Source organism: Lupinus angustifolius, chromosome LG14 (assembly GCF_001865875.1).
Source record: "Lupinus angustifolius cultivar Tanjil chromosome LG14, LupAngTanjil_v1.0, whole genome shotgun sequence".
Lineage (NCBI taxonomy): Eukaryota > Viridiplantae > Streptophyta > Magnoliopsida > Fabales > Fabaceae > Lupinus > Lupinus angustifolius.
Genome location: NC_032022.1, coordinates 9344587 through 9355397, shown reverse-complemented (window position 1 = coordinate 9355397; position 10811 = coordinate 9344587). Strand labels below are relative to the sequence as shown.

The following is a 10811-nucleotide window of genomic DNA, read 5'->3' as shown; positions in this document are numbered from 1 at the left end:
ATTTACTGTTTTACCCCAAAAAAAAACACTTCCAGTCTTACCCCTATTAACTCTTATTTGTTATTTCTGAACAACCAAAAACTCATACTTCTGAAAAACCATCATTCAAAAATTTAGCCATGAATGTTGTTTTAGCAAGAGCGTATGTAACATTCCTTTTTCCAAAAACTGTTTTTCTCCTAATACAAACATGGAGCCTAGGACACCACATGAACAAAATAACTATCATCTTTGTCAAAGTTCACACATTCATCCATCTGAACAAAAACCAACTAGAGACTCAGTTTATAACTTCAAATGGTTACAACGCACATTAGACAGAGGATGAGGACTAAAATGTTCTCACTTCAGTGTTTCAATACCTAGTTTAATTTTAAATATACCACAACATACCATTAAATTACATTCCACAGTTTGATGTTTCCCAAATAAAAATTGTAATATATCACTAAATTACAATGAGCTATTCTTAACATCTCTAGCCTCTGGATTATAAATTCTACATATGCTAGTCCAGAAATTACCTCAACAATGATTGCTTTCCAATCCACGTTCAGCCATCACAGAAAATATGCTACATAACTTTACACTACGGCTTTCCTCGGTCGCCCTGTACAGTACAAGAAAGGGAACTTTCTATTCTGGCTCTATAAGTTCCAATTTTACCAGAAAAAACTAAGAAATATGGAAATTTCAATTCTGAACAAGAGCAGAAAGAAAAGAGAAAGGTATTGGTGGTTATATGTCAATTATCTGCTAATGTAAAGCTAGTATGAGAAGATAAATATATAGACAAGAAACAACCTGTATGAGAAGGTTGAAACTAATGATTCCTATGATTGTAAAAGGTAGGGTCTCCTCTATATTGATTGTGGTTTACATGAGCAAGCTGTGAATGAACTTGATCCGCGAGAAAGATATTGGGGGCAACTGCTTGTTGACGAGATGTCCCAATGGAACCGAGAGAACTTCGGGAGGGAACAAAATGAGATTGTATTGAAGGATTATAAGAACCTCCAAAAGCTACTGGGTTTATGGCATAAGGAGAAGGAACCGTCCTTGGGCCGTAACTGTGATTTGTACTAGGAATAGAAGTAGGAGGCATGTATGAGGGAGCAAAAGAAGCAAGCGTGTTAAACAGAGTCTCACGCTGTACCCCACCTACACCCTGTGGTCCTGTTCCTTGCAAACCTTGAACAAAATTATTTCTTTCACTAGGTTGCTGAGCCTGGCTCTCTTCAAAACGTTCCCCTAAGCGCCTCCTTTTAGGAGGAGGAAGAGGAGGATTTTGCATAATAGGAAGGTTATGCATATTTTCATTGGTGTTGCCAGCACTACCAATGCCTAGAGTAGAAACAGTATGCTTCCCAAACAAAAGACTCATCAACTTAATTCCCTGCATCTGGCCATTTAGAAATGCTTTAATTTGGTTAAGAGAGTTATGGATACATGTGTAGATCGTTTTTTGCTCTTCAGTTCCAACTGCTCTGGCAACATTTTCAGATCGATCTGTGAAATCTTCAATCTGGTAAAGAAAATATCATCAACATAACATCATTTCCAATATCCAATTAAAAAAGGCGATGACAGAGATGAATAGAATTACACTTATAGAGTAAGAACGACGGCCCCATGATTTTAAAATCCACGATCCTTCATATAAGCTTGCACAGAATCCTTTCTGCCAATAATTTTCAACTAATGCTAGCTGCAATAGGAATGAAATTACCAAATGAGTTTAGTTAAAGTGAAACATCTTACTGATTGAATAAGAATACTAACCCAAACTAAATAAAGGAGCAAATCAAGGAACGTAATGAAAACAGGAAACAAATCCTAGGATTGCTTCTCAAATTAGATGGCTAATTTATTCAACAATATATTATATGCAAAAGATATGTTCAAGATATTCTGAAACACCTAGATATTCTAACAAGAACCAAAATTAACAATGAAGAACGCTACAAAGATTACATTTCAGCAACGGAATACATCCAGAAAGTATAATATCATTGAACCCTGTTGCCAAATAGTGACTTGGAAGCAAAAGATTGTTAAGACAGAGTACAGAATTGGTGATCAGATGTGAGGGTCTCTGTAGTGTCTTAACAACAACAATTACTATCATAAACAGTCTTAGGACAAAAGGATGTTACCACTCTTATGCTATGTTAAGAACTTTGGATTATAACTAGATGGAAAATGATGAAAACTTAAGATTTGAATAATATTATGAATGAGTGGATATCATATTGCGTAATCATACTAATAGTATGACTACAAAATGACACATGCCCTTAATTTAGGGTGCACAGCATGTAACTATTATCTTTAAAAAGATGACACATAAGATTAAAACATAGTTCTCAAACAATAGAAAAAACATTTTGTGACGGTCACAAGTCAAGACTTGAGTCAAAATAGAATTGTTATGTAGTTATTCTAGATTGAACATTTATTAGGATGAATTCTTCTTTGCCTTATTTTTTGTTTTATTTTTGGCAAGTAGTTTTCTCATTCATGTAAACATAAAAATTACCTTGACAAAAAGTGTAATGAAAAGCTTAGCCAATGAATCTTGATTCTTATTCCCATAGTTGGAATAAGTCTGAACAAAGTTAGTCACATACGCAAGATCAGCTCCTTCTGGAACATAAAATACAGAGTAGACACAAATGTCAAAGTTAAAAAAATCCTTCCGGCTAACTAAATGACAAGAAAAAAATGTCATGACTCTAGTAAAATCCTGGCTATAGAAGATTAAGCATATTAAATTGGTAATTCAACAGTATAACCCAAGCAAGGTGCCAAAACGTCCGCTACAAGTCATTGGGAAAAACAATTATGTACAACCCAAATGCACCACATGCATAAGACACCATATCCAATGTGAGAGTGGCCACAAAATGTCACAAATGTACTTATAGTGAAATTCTGAGTCTTTTATAAGTCTTCCAATGTAGTAATGTAGCAGTTTTATCAGGCTAGGCTTCTAGTTGTACTATACTAGTACGTGACTGAGGTCACTGGTATTGATTGCTCATGCTTAGTTTGGAGTCCTCACTTTGAGCCGCAAGTAGTAGATTGAGTCAATTCAAGTTTTTTTGAGCCATATCAAGGAGGATACACTATGCATCATCCCATCCATCTACAGCATCCATGTCAATGTATCATTCCAGCCATCTACCACTGTTCTGGTTGTCCACTTAATCTGTCATTTTATTATGAATTTATGATGTCTCTAGCAGTTTTTGGGATGCCTGGTTTTGACATGTTATCTTAATACCTTAGGATTCTTACAGTAATAGTAGTTTTATTAGGGTGGACCGTACTACTTGTACCATACCAGTAATAGACCTAGATTATTAGTGAAAATGTGTTGTCGGTTAGCACCTAACAAACACCATTTCTCTTAAATACTCTCTCAACATCTCCAATTCCCAATCCTTTGTGGAGGCAAAGGGTTATCCTATAAAAGATTAGCTCAAAATCTGAAAACTTTTATCAGCAGTTTTACCTTTAAGTAAAGCAGCGAATGGAGGTAATATAGGAGGGTTGCATGTCTGCATAAGAAATAAAGGAAAGAAAAATATTAGACTTGTACTAAAAGAAAGAATAACATATAGACATGGCATCATAAACATGCTAATAGTATCACTAAGTAGTTGTTTTTTTAACATCAAAGCCACAACTTTAAGTTGAATAAATCTGTTCCTAAGCAGTCTTCTAAACTTGCATGAAAATATTCTGACTATTTTTATCTAAACATTTCTTATCAAAATTTTCTTTTTATCTAAACAAGAAATGTTCCGACCATGCAAAATTTGCAATATCTCAAAAACAATTCCTGGCGTATCGTTCATAAATTGTCTTCCAAATATGATTCATCTTTATAAAAAAATTTGGCCACAAACAATTTAAAATCATGTTTAACAAACACTATTTTATCAATTTAAAAACCTTGAAAACTTCAGTATATTACAACTACTGTTGTCCTAATCAGTCCTATAGCTTCTAAAATGTCACAATTAATAAATACAACTGAAGTTGAAGCAGCAATAAGTAAAGGGTTGGTTTGAAAGAGCTTTTCAGTTAGGACTTAGCAATATTTGAAAGTACATAATAAGAATGTAATATTTGAAAGTACTTACTAAGAATGAAAACTTCTCCAGGTTCTCAGAACGTTTTTTTTAAGAAGCTCGGAAGTTTAGGTGCAAGAGAAAAATGTAAAATATAAGCTTCTTTTAGTACTCAAGCTACTAAAAACATAAAGCAAACACACTAAATATAAAAAGAATACCCTCCTTTAACAAAAAAAAAGTACTTTTCATATGTTTTTAAAAGCAATGCTTCATAACAGATATGTGCTCCAAATCCCAAATCAAATTCAAATATAAAAAGCAATGCTTCATAATAGATATGGGCTAAAACTGAATATTTTAAATGTTTAAATACCTGCAAATGAAAAGCAACCAATGATACAATAGATAAAGAATTCAAAGTGCGGTCCTTGGAACTGTTGATATTATGTTCTTGTGCCCAGGATTTCATCTACAGTACGCAAAAATTATGTTAACAAGAACACCACTTATAACAATCATACAAAAACGGGTATCCTGGACAGTAGGTTTCAGTTTTGACACTCAGAACAGAGAAAGTAAATCAAGTAAACTACAAACCACCCTACAAGCAAAGAAGGGTTTGGCCAAAATCATCATTTAATGAAACCCACTCGATTGTTAATTACCAATTGTGGAAGCTTTATAACAAATTAATTTAAACAATGATGGCTCAAATTTGGCTTGACTTCCACATTCTTCTACAGCACGCCCTTTACGAACTTCAGACCAGAAATTAGGGAAAAAAGTTCTATTCGATTGCAGACGGCCATGCACATGCCTTGTCACAATCAATTCATCGTGTTAAAAACAATATTTACCTAGAGGATTTGATGACTTATGACAACTCTCAAATTTACTAACAACTTTTCATTTGCATTGTTTTCATTTCAATTTTGTTTTAAATAATATATTAACTAAAAAACACAGCAAAAATGGCCAATAACATAAAATGCTGCTAAAATATTAAAAATAAAACACACATCATGGTGCCAAGAGTCATTAACATCTCATCAAAACAACAAACGCATCTTCAATTACCAGAAAGCTTAGCATCCGAAATCTTTCATCAATGGCAGTAACTGCATGGATAATATGGGATTTTGCAATGCCATCCCTGTTATCAACTGATAAATCACATTCAATGCCTGTACCACGATCCGTAACTTTGACAATCGGTACCTTGGCAGAAAGGATAGATTGTACACCAGTAACATGTCCACTTCCTACAACGCAAACACCATCTGTGTTATAATTCCAACAACATCACCCAATCTACGTATTCATAACATGTCAACGCCCCACAAAAAGAAACTAAATCAATTCCAATGTCACAATCATTTCAACAATATTATACTATTATAGTAAAGAGAATGCCATAAAACTAACTTTTCTGTCTACAAGTCCTTAATCCTTTTGTAATAATAAAAATCAAGTTGGTCCATGTTAGAACCCCCCCAATTGTAAGGTAGGGGACTTGAGTCCCACATCAGAAGTATGGGATGAATTTATATGGCCTTAGGCTCTACCACCACAATGGCCAATTTCTATGATGTGGTTCTCCCAAGGTTCCTGTCAATTTATATCACATCCTTCCACCATGTATCAGTTGCAAACAAGCGTGTTGGTAGGTGGTGCCAAAAATCACAGTGTTTGACCAGGTCTAAGCAAAGGATATCGGATATCACAGATAGAATTTTAGAGCAAGCTGAAATGTGTGCATTGCAGAACTTCGACCTATCAAAAGCTAACTGCTAAGAAATGACTATGCAAATGTTAAACTTACTTTGAAGTTTAAATAACTTTTTACTGAACTTCCGAAGGGTTTCAATCATCTTCATCCGAGGAACTTCAATTGAATGATTGAAATTAACAGACATGTCAAGATCACTTTTTTGGTTGAACATATCCATTACAAATGATCCATATCCTTCCACAACAGGGGAGGAATCATTATTGCCTGTAAGCAAAATAGCAAACGATTAAAATAGCAAGTTTAAGTCCCAAGATGTTCCTTTAGTCCATTCAAAATAGTATAAACTTGTGACAGTTTGATCCAATGATCCATGAAATGACCCAAAGAACTTCTTAGTGTAGTATTGACTTGTCTCTATAATAAAAAATCAGAATTGGGAAAACCCTACTCTACTTTAGTCTCTACAACTAATGAAAGAACTAGTACATAAAAATGTTAAATAAAGACTAAATAATTAATGCCATTATATGAAGTCACTTGCAAATATGTGTCGCTGACTTCTTACATTCTTATTTATGCAAAATTTCCAAGTATAACTTTCATAGAAGCATGGAATAAAAGGTTACCATATATTTCCTTTGCTATAACATTGAAGATGCGGATCAAATCTCTCCTATTGTGATAATCAATTGGTTTTGGACATTGTATAACATAAGCATTACAAAGGAGTCCATCTAGCTCAGTGACACATGCAGGAGTAAACTTGATCTTAGCTAATTCCTCTGCCTGGAACTTCTCTACCTCTTTTAGAAGGTCTGGCATAGCAACTACAGAATAAGTCACTACTTCAAAAATTAATGCAGTAATTGGCATATTTGAGACACCAATTTTATACACACACAGATATATATATATAAGTTAAAGGAACGTGAGACATCCATAGAAGGGTAATTTCTTCAGTCATTTAGTTATGTCTAAAATTTCTGGCAAGGCAGAGAGAATGGAAAAATCTAAATGATAGTTAATGAACTTCTAAAACATTTCTGCCAACAATAAAAAAATAGAAACATATTACAATTCATTTGTCCAAATGAAAAAGGGGAGGAAGTTTTCTTTTTATACTGTATTGGTCAAATATGGCCAAGCCCAAGTCATGCAAATTCAGCCGCCTAAAACACTGAAGAAGCAGTCACACCTAAATAGATTGTCATGGCCAACAATTACCTGTATAACCAAAAAGGCCATTACCACAGCAGGTATGGCCATATGGTCATTAGAACAGACACAATTTCACCAAACTTTACCAAAGTTGTCAGGTCCTAACGACTGAAGCATTGGAGTGGAGTCAGTGGACCAAGTCGCCAGGAGCAAAAATAGGTTTAAATGTGTAGAGGGTGGAATTAGGATTTCACAGCGGTTAAAGGTATAAAAGGAACCATCTATTGCTACAAAGCTCCAGCAAAGTGCAGGGAGTAAGAAAAGTTGGATCCACCATGTGAGTGTATAGTAGGCAGCCTTAGCATTTGCAAAAGGTTTATTCCATGAATCAATCCCGTCATCATCAAATCACATGGTGACAACTCCAAATGTTGTGCCAAGGCTTCCCTTCAATTTATATGATGCTTAATGAGCTTTTAATTTATTTTTCCACAAATAATGAAAGGAAACAGAACGTTGAAAAATTATTTTTTCAATGAATAAGAATTGTTTTCATCCTATATTTGCCAAATATGGCCAAGCCCAAATCATGCAAATCAAACCCAAGACGCCTTTACCACTTTAAGATGTGGTCACAGGCTATGATAGATAGCCATGGTCGTGCTATTACCTTATTTGGGCCTTCCCCTCACCAAGCATCGTCTTTGAACCCAAAAAATTTACTTCTCTGACCATATAGACTTAAGTCATGGATTTGACGAAAACAACAAAAGCAGAACAAGGTTTAAATGTTTGCGCTCACATGTTAGAATTCTATAATGGTCGATGGTATAATTCACAAAAGTCACATAAAGGAGAAAACATCTACTGTCCTATAATAGAATCACCCCATGTGTCATTGCATCTAACTGATCAAGAAAATTGAATTTACAATTACTTGATGTAAATTTTATAATATATTTTTACCAACCAGATATAATGGCATATGGAGTGACACACATTGAAGGACAACCCTGTTTTCCCCATAGTGTGTAACATTGTGATAAATACATATAACCGTTATAAAATCCTAACACGAGAGCATGACAATTTAAACCTAGTTATGCTCTTTTGGCGTTTTCGTAAACTGCAATGATCAAATACCAGGTCTAACGACCCATACCTAGAGCTTGGGAAAGCAAGGTCGACCTCACGGAACTACTACCTCGCTGCCCCCGTACCAAGAAGCATAACAAACCCCATTGTATAAAGTTTTCAAACCCAAGTGTATGTATTCAAACTCGAAGAACTACAATGAAAACCCTTTCAATGCCCTAATCAGTACTGTAATTCACATCAATTTAACTCTGTTTCAATCAATCCACACAAATTGAATCAATGATAATCAGTACTTCCAAAATTTCTAAATGACTATGGCCATGAAACAAACATGTAAAATTAAATCATAACGAAAAAAAAGCGTGAAGGTTAAGTAGGTGGAATTTGCATACCTTCCACATCCGAAGCCGAATACATAATTGCTTCAAAACCTAATACATTTAAGAACAACGAATTAAAAAGCTGTTTTAGCTTCAATGAATAAGTGATTAATATGGATAGAGTAGTTGTGAGATTGAGAAGGAATAGGGATTGTTGAAGATGCAAAACAAAAAAGGCAGCCCAGTGCACGAGACTCACATCCAATTAGGCTCGGAAAGGATAGATGTAATAAGTCTTACCTCGGGAACAAATATGCTATTTCCAGAACCTGAACTCATAACATCCAGATCAGAGAAAAATAACCTAACATTAGGTAATTGAATATGTGGTGAGAGAGAATGAATACTTACGAAGAGAAGAGAAGAGATGAAGTGCGTGTTTGCGTCGAAGTAAGAGTAGTAAATAAGCACTGTGTAGGATGATGGGTTTAATTTACTGTTGGATTGGGCGTGACCTTATTATGCTTACTTTCTTCTTTCTTCTTTCGTTCAATATCGTCACAATTCAGTACTTGATTTTTCAGTTTCACCCTGTCTTTTTATTTATTTAGTTTGCTTCTCTATTTTTTTTAAATATTTTAGTTCCTCTTTATATCATTTTGGTCTTACTTAATAGAAACATAATATGCATCTTCTACAATATAATACATCAAATATCTGATTTGAGTAGTTTATGATATTATGATATAATATGATTTAATAATTATATTTAGATGATTGATTAAGAAATATTTTAATAAATAAACCAATTTAAAATAAGCACATAAGATTAATTTTTGGGAAAATTTAATAAATGAGACAATTTGATATAAACTCATAATGTTGGATTACAGGATTTTTGTGATTATTTCTTGTTGGCATGAATATAAAAAAGTCTTCATCAATATAAAAAAAGGGTTATGTTTTCTTCGTGAACAAGACAAATTTCCTATTGAGCAGCAACAATGTGGTCATCTTTATTATTCTTCCTTTGCCAAGAGGTCAACGTACCATGAACTAGTATGTGCAAAGTAGTTCATATGAGGGATAGCAAATTCTACAACTATATATTATCAAGAGTAATCTATGTTGTTCATGCATAGGCAATCTATTACGAATAATGTTATACACACATTCATATAACTTCATATTTATATAAGTTTAACCATTTAATTAAATTTATTTTCACTTATTAGAATATATGAAGGTATATTAAAATATCTTAATTTATCTTATAAAGAATATGTAGAAGATATTTGGATATTGATATGATATTATTACTATATCTTAAATTTGTTATAGTATATTAGAAAATCTATTAGGACTGAGATTTGAGATTATCTTATTTTATAATTTGCTTTATTGTTTAATTAGGGGTTTAATATGAGTATAAATAAGGGTTGATGTCATATCTTTCACATCAAAATAATCACATCATTCAAATATTATTAATACAATTTACTATTTTAACTATTCCATTTTCTCTTTCTATATATCAACCTTATATGAATATTTGTGGCCGATAATAATCAAACAAAACTAGGTAAACATATAAGATCGGGTTCAGCTCACCCCTACAACATGATTTTTACATTTATGTAAAAAATAATATACATTGTTTATTTATATCTTGGATGATGTACATTGTTTATTTATTAATTTTGTTTAGACCGAAAAAATGACCCCATAATCTGTCAACTTTATCATGAGTTGAATCATCCCACATGGATGTATTAAGGTTAATGTATATAAGTTGAAAAAGAAAATGATTAAAATAATAAATTATGTCAGTAATATTGTGATTATTTTGATAAAAAAGATATAACATTAACCTTTATTTGTACAAATTCCTAATTAAATAATAAAATAAATAATAAAATGAGGTAATCTTAATTTCAAGATATTTCTAAAATACTCTAACAAATATAAGTTATATTAATGATATTCCTCACATTCAAATACTACAATACTTTCATATATTGTAATATTGTTTATCTTCCCTTCATTACTTACATTTGGAATCTCAATAACCGCCTCACAAGTTTGAATTGTAAAGACCTTTTGAGTATTTGAATAGAGAAAAAGATATCCATTGAATTTTATACACTATCATTATATCATCACCATTGATTTTTTATTATTGTTGATTTTTTAGAAAAGGTAATCTAAATGAACAGTGGATGATGAAGTGCATGTGTATAAATCTTTACACTGTCAGTGTATACATTTTACACTCATTTGAATATGTCAAAAACTCATATTTTCATGAACTTTTTCATATGCCTATACCACAATGGTAATCCACTTTATCTACACTATTGTGTACATGCACTTCGTGCCTGCCGGCGAATATTGTGTAATACTACATATTCAATTTTTTTA

General features: G+C 32.9%; 1 protein-coding gene across 1 annotated transcript; it reads right to left on the bottom strand.

Moving 5' to 3' along the window:
* LOC109326965 (protein HESO1-like) lies at positions 272–8903 on the bottom strand. Its single transcript, XM_019559916.1, has 10 exons — positions 8798–8903; positions 8463–8501; positions 6441–6641; positions 5905–6078; positions 5160–5344; positions 4456–4551; positions 3518–3563; positions 2540–2646; positions 1607–1708; positions 272–1525 (listed from the first exon to the last, which is right to left on the bottom strand). The coding sequence occupies exons 2-10, from the start codon at positions 8485–8487 to the stop codon at positions 824–826; spliced, it is 1638 nt and encodes a 545-aa protein (XP_019415461.1). The 5' UTR covers positions 8488–8501; positions 8798–8903; the 3' UTR covers positions 272–823.

Excerpts from the sequence above, each read along its gene's own strand:
- LOC109326965 (XM_019559916.1), bottom strand. The coding sequence starts at position 8,487 with ATGTATTCGGCTTCGGATGTGGAAG. Across the intron at positions 5,345-5,904 it reads AAAGTTATTTAAACTTCAAA|GAAGTGGACATGTTACTGGT; the intron begins GTAAGTTTAACA and ends TTTGCGTTGTAG. Across the intron at positions 1,526-1,606 it reads GTCGTTCTTACTCTATAAGT|ATTGAAGATTTCACAGATCG; the intron begins GTAATTCTATTC and ends TTTCTTTACCAG.